Source organism: Buceros rhinoceros, unplaced genomic scaffold, assembly GCF_000710305.1.
Source record: "Buceros rhinoceros silvestris isolate BGI_N320 unplaced genomic scaffold, ASM71030v1 scaffold16998, whole genome shotgun sequence".
Classification (NCBI taxonomy): Eukaryota; Metazoa; Chordata; class Aves; order Bucerotiformes; family Bucerotidae; genus Buceros; species Buceros rhinoceros.
The window spans coordinates 26,360-41,466 of NW_010426486.1; the positions used below are offsets into that span (position 1 = coordinate 26,360).

A 15,107-nucleotide genomic window follows, 5' to 3' on the forward strand; every position below is an offset into this window, starting at 1 on the left:
TCTTTCCCTGTGGCAGTTACTAATTTCCCTGTTTACAGAACCACTGCTCTCAGTCCTGGACACTCAGCGTTACCCTCACCTGCTGTAGCTGGGAATGGTCCCCGTTTCCAGGTCCCTGTCGGAGAACGGGTCAACTCTGGCACAGAGCCATTCACACTTCCCCTGGTACATGGTGTCAAGAATGTGAACGATCTCATCACATTTCACTGAGAGGGAGCAGCAGTCCAGCTGGCTGGAGATGTTCAGATTCAAGCGGATATGGAATGAGTCCCCCGATGTGATCAGCCCTTCTTCCAGTTCTGACAGCAGTTTGCGATAACCTGCAGCAGCGAAGGAAGCGGGGAAGCAAGATCACTACTGGTCAGACCTCAGCGTGCCGCATCCCTAAGCATCCTCTGGGAGAAGTGCACAGCACAAACTTCTGAGACTCCTCCAAGAGGGGGCTTGTACTTCCAGAGCACTAGTTACACCAGTTACAATGAGGTTATGGGCCTGCACTTGAAGGCACTAATGGGGCATTGATTCAGAAACGGCTCACAGTGCTGGTCTCAGAAACTGTGAGAATATTCTCATTATAACAATACTTTTAGATTACTCCATTTTCAGTACTCCACACATGACCTGTGAAACAGAGAACTTCTCAGCAAAGGTGCAGACACAGCTATAGCTCTATCCTGTAACTACAGCTTAAGTTCTGCCACCACTATTAATGACACACTATTCCCTTTATTATCAGCTCTAATTGGCACTCCCACGATCTATAACATGCTTTATCTGCAATTAAGTGGTGCTCAAAAAACATTGCAATAGTCTTTCCTCCCTTTGAAAACATCAAAGAAAATCAAAGACATCACTTCCTGTGTGATCTATGCAGATGAAATTCTCCAACCAGCATTAAAAAAAAAAACCCCCACCACGTGAAGTTATATACACCAGTAAAAAATGGATCTGGGATGTAATTTTTGATCCATAACTTGAAATTATCATTACGGGCCATGAGCACTAAAATCAGATTCTGTTCACCACACATGAACTCCAGCTGTTCAAGATAAAATAAAGACACAAAGGTAATAAACAGGGCAACTCCGTCAGGTAAATCGACTTCAGCTGGGTAAAGATGATTCAGCTCACCACAGCACGTTACAGAAAACTAAAAATAAGCTTGAATGTGTTTTGTGAGCCATGTCACTATTGGCCCACCATGTAAGTTCTTCAGAGTCCTGCAGTGACGAGCATATGGGCTTTTTTTTGTTCTCAGTCACAAAGCTAGAAGCTGGAGCAGTTACCTGGCGTAGCTCTAATTATCACCAGTGGGCATGCTTCAGATTTATACCAGTACAAAGGGTATTCCGGCCCTGTCATTCTCATCCAGACAAGTTAGTTTAATAGACCAGGGACTAATGGAGATGAGAAATACTTTTGGTCTTACCTTCATGATTTGATTTATACTGGAGTGTTACTGGACCACTGCACCTCTGAATTGTCCAGTGAACTTCTTCCTTTGTGCAAGTATCCAAGGGAACACTCTGATTTTCCCCTTTGATGCAGCCCTCCAACTAGATATGAAAGAAATATTACTCTCCGGCACGGGTTTAATCTCTGAGTCAATTATACCCTTTTTTTTGGAGCTTTGTTTAATATTTTTCTGATTAAACAATGCAGGTGCTTTGCTATCAGAATGCAGATTACATTCTAATTATTTAATTTCTTTTCTCTCAAATTAGGAATGCTAGCAATCAACAGAACTGCAGCTCTTTGACAATCTCAGGATTCCCAGTAGTAAATAGTGCAGGAATATCAGTTGTGGGTTTTTTTTTTTCTCCTTGGAGGCATTTTAATAGGAAAATGGTTGGGGAATATTGGCAAAGGAGAGAAAACCAAGCAAAGAGCAGCTTATCAGAAGCTCCACTGAACTCCTGCTTATGTGATGCCAGGGCCAGCTACGCAGCTGGGCAGCCCTTCTTCCCATTCATACTGCAGCCGTATCCCTTGCTGTTCACAACACGTCCAGTCCCAAGACAGGCCACTCGAAAGAATGGTTTAGGAGCCACCATCCTCAGCTAAGTAGCATCAACTTCCTTTCAAGACAGGAAAGCACTAGGAAGTCAAGCACAAATCCCATCCTAAATCTTTTCAAAGGGGCTGTACAATGCAGCGTTAAATAAAGCATCAGTGCTGTAATCTCTTCCATACAGAGCTCTGTGAAGTGTAAAACTCTGTGTGTGTGTGTTGGATGACCATAAATACTGTTATCCAATATTTTCATAGTCTATGGCAGATGTTCTTCTGCATGAGCCGTATGCTCTGTCACTAATACAGGACAAAAGAAGCAGTGAAGTACTGTGGTGAGCGTGCATGCATGCAGGTGGACAGACATCCAGTAGTATTTGTGGATTATTTTTCGCTCACCAGCAGGAGTTGGTGTCCCTCCCGAAGGCCTGCTTTCTCTGCAAGTGATCCTGTCTTGACAGAGCTAATAAAGCTCCCTTTATCGTTCCCCCCAACCAGGGTGATTTCCGCGTTGAGACTGTCTCCATTCAGTGTTACGCGCTGGATAGTGTGGCAGGAGTTTCTAATGCGACCGACAGATGTGACAGAGGGACGGAAAGGTCTGTGTCGTGAAAGGAAGTAACAGTTAGTTTTCTCACTGTAGCTCCCGCTCCAGAGTTAAATGTGTGCATGATAAATGAGAGACACAGAAATAAACTTTTAGTGTTATCAAACATTAGGATCTAAGGACTCTCAAAAAAAATTCTTCTCATTACTGCTTAAGTTCTGGAGATAGCTTCAGGTGCTCTGACGTGACTGCATAGCTCAGCTGTACAACAGTACCTCCTCCAGCAGGGTAACAAGATCACAAGGATAAATTTAAGCCTCTAGAACATTTTGTCTGCCCTGAAGTTTTTGAAATTTTAAGATGACTTTCATTGGTTTACAAGACATGACTGCTGTCAACATAAAGAAATAAAGACTTAGCACAGTATCATGAGGCATTTGTGTCAAATGACTACTTCAGACATCGTATTCCTGCCATTATTCCTTTAGCGACTGATAGATAAATGGAGGATCTATACCACAGTAGCCTTTCCCCTCAGTCTCTGACTAAGGCAGATGAACTGGCATCTGAAATACCTTTCCAGAGAGAACTTCCTAAATATAGAGTTGACGTGCTCAAGCTCGTAGGCATCCAGGCCTTCTGACTGATGAGAAGAAGAGGAAGAGTGTACTGAAGGAGCTCCATGTGACTGCCTGTCATGACTGTCATCTGAAAAGAGTAACAAGAAGGAAAATGAGCCCTGGATAGGGTGACAAAGATGGAAAAAGGGAAAAGCAATGTTTGATTGATCCCGGTGAAAGCTCAGGGAGAAAATTCCTGATGCAGAGGCATGACTCATGTTCACAGGCCATGGCAAGGAATGCCAGTCTTATTTACTGGACCTACCTGATCACTCTTACAGAAGAGCAAGTTTGACTGACTAGTCAAACTTCAAAGAAGGGTCAAGTAGAGGAGATTTCTCAGGACTTGTCCAGTTGGGTTTTGAATAGTTCCAAGGATGCAAACTAGTCACCCTCTCTGGACGACCCTATTCCAGTATCTGACCACCCTCACAGTAAAAAAGCTTTTTCCCCCCTGTTTAAATGTAATCGATTGTTCTTTAGTTTGTGCCCGTTGCCTCTTCCCCTTTCACTGGGTAGCACTGAGAAGGGTCTGGCTCTGTCACCTTTGCTCTTTCCCCTCTCAGTTTGATGCTTTCCTCATTTTAAGGCTGGAGGTCTTCTTATCAACCTGCAAACCTCAGCCAAGCACCCTCCATCTATTCATTCAGTCTAATCTTTGTTCTGAGGAACTGACTTGATTTTTATCTCAGACTATGTGTCCCATCTTATTTAGAGCAGGAACTGATTATTTGACAGCAGCTGTAGCTGGTGAGCTAATCACATAGATCTCATAGCTAAACTGTATACATGATATGCTCTTGCTTACCATCTAGCTCCAGAGCATCATATCCAAAGCTGTCATTGTCCTCTTCGGCTAGGCTGGAATTAAAAACAAAGCATGAGATAATGGAAGAAAGAGAGAGAGAAAGCTGTTCACATTCCAGTTTGCAGCAGATTTCAACTCCAGCAGATCTCGTCAAGTTCTGAAGGAGAAACTTCTGTGAAAAAGAAGGGTGTTGGAGGTGTTGCATCAGACAATGGTGCATCTGCAAAAAAATAAGCAAGTAACATACCCGTGGGCCCAGGGAAGATGTAGGAAGACGGCAGGAAGACAGTCAACGTGGGAAGCATGTGAAGCAGCAAGAAGGTTCAGGAGGAAGAATTGCTAACAGCGGTGAAGGAATGAAGATTTTGCTGCAGATAAAGGGAAGCTGCTGACTGATGGTCCCATATGCGTGACTCTCACCACATCTGCTTCAGCACTGAGACAACACTTGCATGTCTGCTCTCTATACACTGCAGCATGGATTTTTTTTCCCCGTGATAGATCAAAAAAGCTATTGATGGACAGTGAATGCAAGGGAAGTGACTGAGGTGCGGCAGTAAAGGAGTAATTTACCTGCTTGATCTAAAGTACTTGAAGCATTTTATAACAGCTTAATGGTACCTCACAGGTTACTCACCTACAGTAACAGAATGGTAGGTTGTACCAAGCTGTTGCACAGAAACTGTTATGCCCCAGCTCTGGTCCCAGTCCAGCCCTCACTGACACAACCTTTCCTGTTAAGGGTGACTAGATCCGTTGGCCTTAAAAACAAACCGTTAAAATTCACGACAGTTTTGTTCTTAAAGGGAGATTGGGGATGTCCAGCCACGTGAGCGATCTGTCTGCCTCACTAGAAGGACTTCATTAAAGCGTGTCCTTTGGTTGCAAAGCTGTTTAAATAACAGCTCGTTGTTTTTCCCATTCAGAATGATTTGCAGGTCTCCTGTGGAGCTGACATTCCTCATATTTGGCTTCAGGTGAAGGGTGAATTTTCGCAGCCAGTCTGGGGAGAACCAGCTATTTTTACACCATGCATAAGCAGTAAAATAATAAAACTTTTTCTATATTAAATTATGATCTCATTTTTTTTTCACACAAATCAAGATCAGATGAACTGTGAAACCTGCAACTTGGCATGGAAATAGCAATTATTTTGGATTTTGTTCACAAACAAGTTATAAAAGCTTAGCAGGCTAATTATAAAGTTATAAACTGCAGTGCACGTTCTTGAGATACTTGATTATTAGCTCAACAAAGTGAGCCACACTAAGACCTTGCTCCAGGGTACCTTTTCCTTCCACATTCCAGTGGGAAAGAGGATGTAATATGAGGAAAATGTTCAGATTTCAGCACAGCTCAGTTTTCCAGCGCCTTAACATGGAGCAGGACATAGTCAGAGCTGCACTGAAGTAAGTCCACAAGAGGCGTAATATCCATGTAATCTCTACTGCATTCTGTAAGAGACTGCAAATATTTAAATGTTCAGGCATGCCAAAGGCTTTTCAAGTTAAGCACCAGAAACATAAAGCATTCAAATCATTAATAAAACAATCCTTCTGAATTAACACAACACACTTTAAAAAGGGGCTTGGAGGCCAGTATAGGACAAGCTAAGGGAGAGTAGAACAAACTCTGCATAAATCCTCAGCAGCTGAGAAAAGTGTGTGGGAGAACTAGCTGAGGATGCCCTCAATGGAAAGCTGTCTTGGAAGGCTTTACACAGAGAGGCGAAAGCGGCAGTCTGCCAGGGATGGGTTACAGCATTACGAACCTAAATAAAGTTCTAATCAAGATTAGGTCTAAAAAATACATCTAATAAAGCTCTAAATCCTCCATTAAACCCTGTAGTTCTTTCTTCTGCATTGGTTTGCTTGGGCTTTGTTCTTTTCTCTTTCTGCTTGGGACCTTTAGGGAATGTATTTGTATCTTCTGGTATTTCAGATACAAACACTGATGCCATTGACACCAACACAAAACAGTATGTCCAGGTACTGCATCGCTACCAACCTTTTCTAAAAGGGGTCAGTGCCACTTAGGGGACTGTGAGGCAGGCAAGGTCTCTCCCCTTCCTGCCGCTAACCTCTCAATCCACAGCTGGTCCGATTTCACTTGCAGGGGAAGTCCACAGGGCCATGACCCAACCAAAGTGGAAGCTGTAGCAGAAGGTGAAGCAGAGGGCACTGTATCTCTCTTCCCTCATTGCTATGCTGACATAGAGAGACCCGAGCCTGACAAAACCCACCTCCCTCCTCCATTTCTCCCCACCGTTTCTCACAGACACTCAAGCAGCTCTGCTCTCTTTTGGCAGCGTACAGAGAAGGAGGCGCTTTGAGAGCAGGGGGCAGGAACACAGGCGGGCAGCATGGAGCTGAGAAGCAAAGAGCGAAGCCATGTCAGCCTACAAAGACAGAGCAGACTCCCCAATAGCAAGGGGGCCCGGCCAGTTCAGCCCAGTTTCTTATCCTGTGCATTACAAAGGTCTGTGCTGCAGTGGTGCCACTGGGTCAGTCATCCCAGCTGAACTATCAGAGACCCCGGAGCGTTTTGGACAAAATGAGGGCTGAAGGACTGCAGCCTTGAGAAGTTTAGCAAGTTACTCTCGCTGCCGAACAGAAGGTCTCCAACCAGAGACAAGGGCATCTAGCACCCTTTTCCCTCCTCCTTGCGACAACAGGTTCCGGGCGTATTTCACCACCGTGGCTACTACCTACCTGCAATGAGGGGCATCCTCTTTGCAGCGTCGGACTATTGAATCATTTCCTGGGGGCTCGGGAGTGGTAGACATGATACTGTCATTGCGATTTCTCAGGGTTTGCTTTTAAAAGAAAAGTGACAGAAAGGTTATCTCTCTTAAGCGAGCCATCATTTCCAGCTTACAGAAGCGTTAGCCTGTTTGTTAGCCTGCCAGTGGCACTGTGAAGCACACACCCCAGTATGAAAAACTGATTCTAGACGTACAGAAGGCTACATACAAGAGCATCTGTATCCACATATTTCAGTATTTTAGCAATATGCACAGCTCGTGTGCTGGCACAGTACCTTCTTCTGTGTCCACGTGACTCTCTGGTTTACCAAACCATTTTGGTAAACTTGATGTGTGGTGTATGTGTTGCACAACTGATATACAGGAGGAAGAGGATGAAAAGCAGAATGTATGTATACTAATATATATATGTAAATAGTAGAAATGAGGAAGAAAAATGCAGATCTCCATACATTAAATCCTTAATCTGCTACACTAGAAACTGAACTCTGAATTGTACTAGAGGGAAGACAGTATAAGTCATCTTAATATCCAACAGATATTCCAAAGAATATTCCGAACCCAGCTAAGCTTATTAGCAGTGGCACAGAGTTCTTTCCTGGCTATTCTTGGGTATAATTTTAATTTCCTGGGGGCAGCATTTTTCACGGTGTTCTAGAAAGACGTTTTGTTCTTTGTTATTAACACTCTGCAAGAGCACTCTCTCTATCTGCTTGTCCTGCTGTGTCAGTGCTCACGTATGTATAATGGAATATCTACCTTGGGAGATTATGGGGATACAGCAAGCAGGGAAGAAATGCTTTGGCTACAGTATGCAGAAAGCTCTGGCTGTGATCTGTACCCCTTTTCTCACTCACTGTTACTTAAGACAGGGAAAGCATTAGAGAAATCAAAAAAACCCTGAAAATTTTCTTAAATAAATTACAGAGCCACTTTTAAAGTAAATCTCTTCCTTCTAATGGTAAAAATGAAATGGAATAGGAGACAGCAAGAGGTCATAAATACCATTGAAATATCTTTAAATAAACATAAACCAATTCTGTGACTTTGGAAAAGGCTAATTCATGGCTCTAGGAAAATGCGGGTAAAAAGGATTAAGGGAATCTCTGACAAGGCCTGGGCTGTGCTCACAGCTGGGACGCTAGTGAAGTGCTAATACTGGGCTGCGAAAGCTCTGAACCGCATTAGGAGAGATGGTCGTAGACAGGCAAGGGGCATCTGAAGGCTCCTTACAATCTTGCTGACTTCACAGCTGCTGATGGAGTTACTGATGGACACAGAATTAGAGGAACTCGTGTCTGTGCGGCCATTGCTGGCATCGGCCCCATCTTCATCCTGTGCTCGGACTGCTGTGCTCACAGACGACAGAGAAAAAAAGACACCAGAGAAAATTATGTCAGATCACTTTCAATACCAAGTCTTTCACAGATTTGCAACCACACTCGGCTTTTCTTTCTGTTGCAGCTTATTGTGTTTCCCCCCTCGTGGTACTGGACCGCAGCTCCAGGAAGCGCTCTGTCCCTGCAGCTGCAGCTCGGCTCCCTTCGCTTCCCTTCCCCGTCAGCTTCCCAGCAAAGCACAGAAATACACGCCTCTCTGGACAGCCTCTGGCCAACTTTTTCTTCAACTCCATCCTACACATTTTTATTAGATCCATGAATACTATCTGACAAATTAAAGAAGGGTTGATTTACTAATCTGTTTTAACTTCATCATCGGAATCTGGTAGCCTGCAGTAAGGCTGGCTCACTGAATGATGCTTTGTTTTTACAACAAGAAATTTACAACAGGGACCAAGAATCTTGAGATGCTTCAGCAGCACCGGGCAGCACAGCATGAGTGTCTTGGTGGACTCCTTCCCTTCCTCAGCACCTCTGATTTGTACGAATGTTGCACATTACCTGATGCCAAACGTAGTGTTGAACATCTTGCAGCAGGAACCACGGCTCCCATCATATTTTGTACAACAGCAAGCATGCTGCTGCATGTAACAAATAAAGGAAGTGCTGCCTAAGATGTTGTTTGGTTTGAGAACAGCTTTACATAAATAAGAGGAATTAGGAGTAGCTCAAATACGAATTTGGTAACTTGGCAGCTGGCTGATGGGTGGGTCAACCCCCTCCCTCTAATCTTTGCAATGTTTTAGACTTAAAATTAATTTCCTCATGCTGAAGGTTGTGGAAGGACAAAGGAAATTTTTAGACAATCATTGGATTAGGGTCTTCTCAGCCTGAAAGATTCTTCCAACAGCAATAAGAGAACGGTATAATGACCTGTAGCACAGGTGTTACACCAGTGCCTTTAAAATTTTCGTAAACTAAAAGGAAAATTGAGTAAACAGAAAACTAAGGTAAGCTATGGGATGCAACACTGTGTGTCTGTGGAGGTATCTTTGGATGGAGAGGACACTCGGGTAGACTACTTGACTACTTTAAATTGCGACATGCTTAACTATGAGAGAACTCGTCTATTTTGACTTCGACTTAGTTAAGAATTTTCCGGGTTGGCACATTTGTTAAAACAACTTAAAGAGATTAAGTGAATGAGACAAAGCAACAGGAAAGTAATGAGGACATGGGTGCTTTTTCTGACCTTGAAACTCTGATGTTTTGCTCATGTTGACAGGGGATTTAGCTCTTGGATTTATCTAAAATAAAGAGGACAAAAATCAGCACAAATGCAGAATATTTGCCACACACTGTAAATCGGCTATTTTGACCCCTTTTTTCAGTGTTACACTGCAATGTATTTGCCCTCCTTTAAACAAAAGGACCCCAAATTTGGAAGATATTTAGGTATGTAAATGCCACCGCAGTGAACTAAAGTTAGCTACCTCACTGCTTCAAAAGTCTGGCCAAATGCATTGCAGTTTCCAGATTCTGCTGAGGGAACAAAGAGACAAAAGGTGAAGTGGGTGCCTTGGGACTGGTTTCAGGCAGCTCGTAATAGAACAGGCACCCTTTTGGAGGGAGCGACGTAAGAAATGCAGCTCTATTGCCATAAATAATAATGGCAGTCGGAGCTCAGAAAGGTTATGAAGGGCAGGGAGAATTCAAATGCAGATGAAAGAGAAGCTCAAAACCCTGGATGTTAGATTGTGTATTTTTTACAATTCATGAGTATAGCAGCAGATAATAGCTGTATGAATGCAGCTAGTCGGGGAAATCGTGGACCTAACTCATGTACCCCTTACTCCTTAGTGAGAGGAAATTGCCACAATTTAATTCTAAATTAGGCAGTTAATTTTGCTCCAGATTATGTCCATTTCTTTCCATTATTCCTTCCAGCTGATGTGAGCTTTTCCACCAGTGCTTTGTTTTCCACCTTCAGTTACTTGTGTGCTGGACTTTAGGCATTATGTCATTTTTTTTTTTTTCACTGCCGTTAAGGAGGAAAAGAATCAATTTATTGACAATGCTCCAAGAATGTGAATGAACAGCAGAAGCAAGGAGAATACACAGCTTGGGGAGAAGGGGCAGAAAATGGTCTATGAAGCCTGATTATATCTGCTCCTCAAGATGCCAATCACCACACTGCAAAACTTGAGGGCTCACTATCACATACAGATCTATTCCTACCTATACAGCACAGCGCTTTCAGAGGCACGTCCACAACCTGTGTTATGTCTCTTAATTCTAACAGTCCCTGCCTCATGTTAGAACACACCTGGATTCCCTTCAGATTCACTCTTCTCTTGAGTCGAGCTTGATCAGGCAAGAAGAATTTGCTGTCTTCTGGAGACTCTTCAGAAGTGGAGGAGTCATCTGCTTCCTGACCATTGGCTTTGGGACTAGAAGTCCCAAAGGTCTGGGAGATAATAGTAATGGGTAGATTCCGCGGCAAACTCTAAAGATCAGAAGAAAACATTTTACTTCTGAGACTGGTTTGGTACAATTCCCCATGACCTCGCTTTAGAGTAATTGGATTGAACTTTCTGTGACTCCAGCGCTTCAGAAGCTCATGCAGAATGAGGCTCCAGACCCAAGCCAGTAATTCAGATTAACATTTGTGGGGATTTCTGTTCACTGGGGCACATTCCACAAAAGTATTTGTAGTTTCTACCCTAGTATAGAAATTAATTGTCTTTCTGCATTTCTTTCCCTTCTATTTAAAATCAAGGTGTAGAGTGACCGCCTTTGAGAAGCTACGAGCGTAACACAGACAGCTTGAACCCTGCTGTACTGCAGAACTCACAACACTGACATTTATTGACACAACATTTATTAGAAGGAGGTGATTGTTTCAGTTAATTCATGGAGGGAATTAAAAAGTCCCCCCTCCCTTCCATACCAAAATGTTTTTTAAATCAAGTCTTAAGAATGAACTCGCGCCTGTCTTCCTCAGCCCTACCTGGTCGTGAAAGTTATTGTCCTTAGAGAGCCGTCGGAGTTTGCACTCCAGGTTAACGATGCAAGCTTCTTTCCGAACCACCTCAATTCGGAGCTCATCGTTTCTCTCCTCCAGCTCTCGAATCTGCTTCCTGTACTTATCCTTTTCAATCAGACAATGTGAATACTGTGTCTGAGCCTCATCACGCGAGCGGAATGCCTGCAGCGGAGAGAAGAAACCTCTTTTGCACCTGGGCACCAGACACCTTCTCCTGCCTGTTTTGTTTGGAGGTGTTTGGCACGGAGACTTCAGAGCTGGTAACCATTCACCAATTAACACGGCGGTTAGGACCGGGATGTGCCACAGTAGTACCATTAAAAATTACGATGATGAGGGTGGTTCGTTTCCAGCTCCCTCTTGGTTAGAGGCAAAATGCTCCGGAGCGCAAACTGAATGACTTGACACTACAACGGAGCTTGCAGTAGCTGCTGTTAAGATCTTGGTCCTGCCTGCCAGATGCTGCACTGTGAAAACAACCCAGTATTATCCTACGTGTAATTACTGTAATGCAAATTCCAACAAGTAGCAAGTTCTTGTAACTGTTTACATTTTAATGGTATTTTGGGTCCAATTACCCACAATTCCCCAAAGTGACAAATAAGAGATACAGGCTTTAGGTACTGATTTTTCCCACTTTAACGGTTAGATACCTGGTCTCGCTCCTTTTCCACCTCTTCTAGCTGTATCATCACAGTGTTCATACGGTGCTTATACATCTCACAGTCTTTTCCTAGTGTTGAACACTTCAACTCCAAATCTTCTTTCTCTTCAAGATACTGGAAATGACACGCTGTTAACCACCACTCCTCTCAGAGGTCTTTTGGGCACTAGCCTGAGATATTCCATCTTTCTATCCTTCCATTTCTCACCTTGTCTCTCAAGTCCTCCACATGACGAATCTCCTCTTGGAGATTAAAGATTTTGTTGACCAACTCATGACGATCTTCTAGTGCCTCCTTACGGTCGTGCTCCAGAATATCCAAAATGGCTTTGTCCGAGTCTGGCAAACCCCGCTTGTCAGCCTGAGGAAAGACATTTTTAGGAGACAGGCCAGGGCAGGAGAAAATAGTATTGCAGGGAGAAAAGGAGCAAAGACAGTAACAAACAAGAGGAATAGCAAATGAACAGGGAAGGCAGGAGAAGAGATGGACATTTGTTCATATTTTAAAATCATGTCAGAAAAGATGAATAAAGGCTGTCTTGCTGTCAGGATAGTCTGAGGAAGGATCTGTTTTACTGTTTTATTGTACTGGCTATAATTTGATCCATTTTGGATGCAGTGACAATTCTTCACTCCAAGCCCTGCATTCAAAACTCTTCGCTATTAATCAGCTCTCACTGAGCACAAAAATCACCCTTTGCCAAAGAGCAGGGCCTAAGAAAACATTCACAGGAATTTTTAAAGCGTGCATAGGCTTTACAGGGCTGTGCTCAGAGAATATTAAACATGCCTGGGGTGGCTTGTACACCACTTCATTTTCTATAGTGTGCAGCAATATTTCTTCTTTCAGACTTAAAATTAACAAGGTTACTGGAGCAGGTTCCAACAAATAAATTGCCATCCAAAATTAGCCATAAATGGAAGAGGAAAAAGGCACAAAATTCAAGCAAGTAATACGCACATTTATTCTTAAAATACCTAGACTAATTTGGAGATTTCAGTGACATTTTGGTTACCTAGCATTTCTAAGTATTTCTAAAACAAACTGCCTTTTGCTTATTTATACTTCCAGTTCGGATAATTTCAATCCTATTTTTAGCTATGTCATGATTATTTCTTCAGGTGCTAGCAGACCATTTCAATTAATACAGAGATTCTACAAGGACCAGAACTCCCAGAACCTTCTGTCCTACACCCTTTTTCAACCTTTGCATTGGATTTGTGTTAGAACTAAGAATCGTTAGGCACTGCTAGAGGCTACAGCCATTTCCGAAATGGATTCTATTGATAACGTTTTAAGTGTCATTTTAAAATACCACAGGCCTTTTCCAGCGAAGTGCTAACTAAGCACTCTCACATGTATGCTAATATTTGGCTACACTCTTCACAGAATAACACAGTGCTGAACTTGCTGCCTATCATCCCTGTTCTCTGCTCAAACAAATCTTAGTTAAGATTCCTGTGCAAGTTACTGCGGTGTTCTACAGGCATCCTGGTAAGCAGGGACTACCCAAGTATAGAAAACTTTGTTCCCCTCCGCTTCATCAAGACCTTTTGGCACAGATATGACAATAGCCTAAACCAGGGGACACAGAGCCGCTGTCAGAAATTTCCGGGCTGGCTGTTTAACACAGCTTTGTAGTGACAGACTGGTACTAGGAACCACAGCGGGGTAAACCGCGGAGCTGAAGGCTCAGCAGTTAAACAGCTGCACTCTGCACCTTGAAAGAGCCACTGTCTCATGTACAGCTTGATTTACTAGTTGGCAATTTTTTTGGTAGAACTCCTCCATGTGCCTGTGTTTGTACGAGGAGTTCTGCAGACAGCTGGGAGCTGTACAACCAACCTTCTGTTTTTCTGAACTTTGCCTTCCGCTTATTGTGGCTACTCAGGCAGAGGTTTCACCCACACTTCCTAGCATTGTAACAGGCGTATGTGTGGAGTTTGAGGTGAGGAGCGGTAGCAGAGATCGTGCCACCTCCTCTTGTGGATAGTTACCAGTTTCCCTGCGTACCTCGCACAGCTCCCTGTCCCTTACTGAAAACAGGTGGGAGGTGTCACCTCCTGCTGCTTCTCTGCCCCACTCTCACAGCCTCCTCCAGACCCTTGGATCCTGAGGTGAGGGGCATCCACCAAGAGAGGCAGTGAGGAGACGTGACTTATGTAAGACTTGTATACTGGACGAGACCGAGGGAGTGCCTGGAGGCAAGGAGTGGTTGAAGCCTGCCGAATCCATCGCCTGGGTAAGCAGGAGAGCTGAGGTGACGTGGCTGGAATGTTAAATGTAGCAATTGCTTTTATACCTGAATGATGGACTGTAACTCCTGGATTTTAGTCTTCATCATCTCATTTTCCCGCTCCAGCTCTAGAACCTGTTCCTTTTTGGGCCGGTTTTCAATATCATTTTTCAGCTTCAAGGACTGGTTCCTCTCCAGCTTGCATTCCTCTTCCACCTTATTCAAGCGATGCTTCAGCTGGTCAATCTAAAGCAGCCAGAGAGCAGTGAAACGGAGAAAGAGGAAAGAAATCATTCTTAGCTCTGATATTTACTGCTCTGAAAACACTGGCACTTCCAGGTGAAAACGTACTGTCATAGGTGGAAAAAATCAACAGCTATAGTGCAAACTAGATAACTGCCCCAAGATACTGCTGAGTCTGAAAAGCTAAAATTGTGTTGTTAGCAAACAATTAAATTTTTAAAATTCCGGTTTTAAGTATTTTATATTCTGTAAACCATTACAAGTATATAACTTACCCACCATTAATACACATCACTGCATTTCTGTAGTGATACCTCTACTCATCTGGATAAGAAAAGCAAGTGAGAGCTTTTCACCTTTCTGCTTTTGACAGGAGGTCTCATTGGTTGGATGCCACTGGCATCCTCCATGGCTGCTCCTGATTAAAGCAGGTCGGAGCATTTATCTCACCTCTAACTGGAGGTCTCTGCTCCTGATCACAGCCATGCTCTTCTCGTCACTCAGCTGGGCGTACCTCATGGCCAGATTGTAGTTCTCATCTTTCACCTTGACCAGCTCATCATTGTAGTTGTTCCTCTCCTCCTTCATCTTGTTGTATCTCTCCTGGAAGGTCAGCAGCTCTATCTTGTTCAGTTTTAGCTGCTTTCGCTCATCCTCCAACTGGCGAGACTTAGCCAAGAGTTCACAGCGCTGTATATCTTTTGTCTTTACTTGCTGCTGAAGCTTAATGATCTCATTCATTAGGAAATGGGTAAGGCCTTCATGTCCTTCCTCCACTGAAAATGTGCGAACAGCTTATCAACCTAACATCGTACTAAGTAGGTTCAG

The 15,107-nt window shown here is 43.5% G+C and overlaps 1 protein-coding gene across 1 annotated transcript in view; it reads right to left on the bottom strand.

The window, feature by feature from the left end:
* The window catches only part of CARD11 (caspase recruitment domain family, member 11), a 23,400-nt gene that overhangs the window by 6,599 nt on the left and 1,694 nt on the right, over positions 1-15,107 (bottom strand). The window contains exons 4-17 of the mRNA XM_010141530.1: positions 14,730-15,055; positions 14,103-14,282; positions 12,008-12,160; positions 11,789-11,914; positions 11,100-11,297; positions 10,416-10,595; positions 9,342-9,396; positions 7,983-8,098; positions 6,697-6,800; positions 3,986-4,038; positions 3,133-3,265; positions 2,410-2,611; positions 1,430-1,556; positions 80-320 (exon numbers count right to left, since the gene is read on the bottom strand). Coding sequence (XP_010139832.1) covers positions 80-320; positions 1,430-1,556; positions 2,410-2,611; positions 3,133-3,265; positions 3,986-4,038; positions 6,697-6,800; positions 7,983-8,098; positions 9,342-9,396; positions 10,416-10,595; positions 11,100-11,297; positions 11,789-11,914; positions 12,008-12,160; positions 14,103-14,282; positions 14,730-15,055 — 2,194 coding nt within the window. The remainder of the gene's footprint in view (positions 1-79; positions 321-1,429; positions 1,557-2,409; positions 2,612-3,132; positions 3,266-3,985; positions 4,039-6,696; positions 6,801-7,982; positions 8,099-9,341; positions 9,397-10,415; positions 10,596-11,099; positions 11,298-11,788; positions 11,915-12,007; positions 12,161-14,102; positions 14,283-14,729; positions 15,056-15,107) is intronic.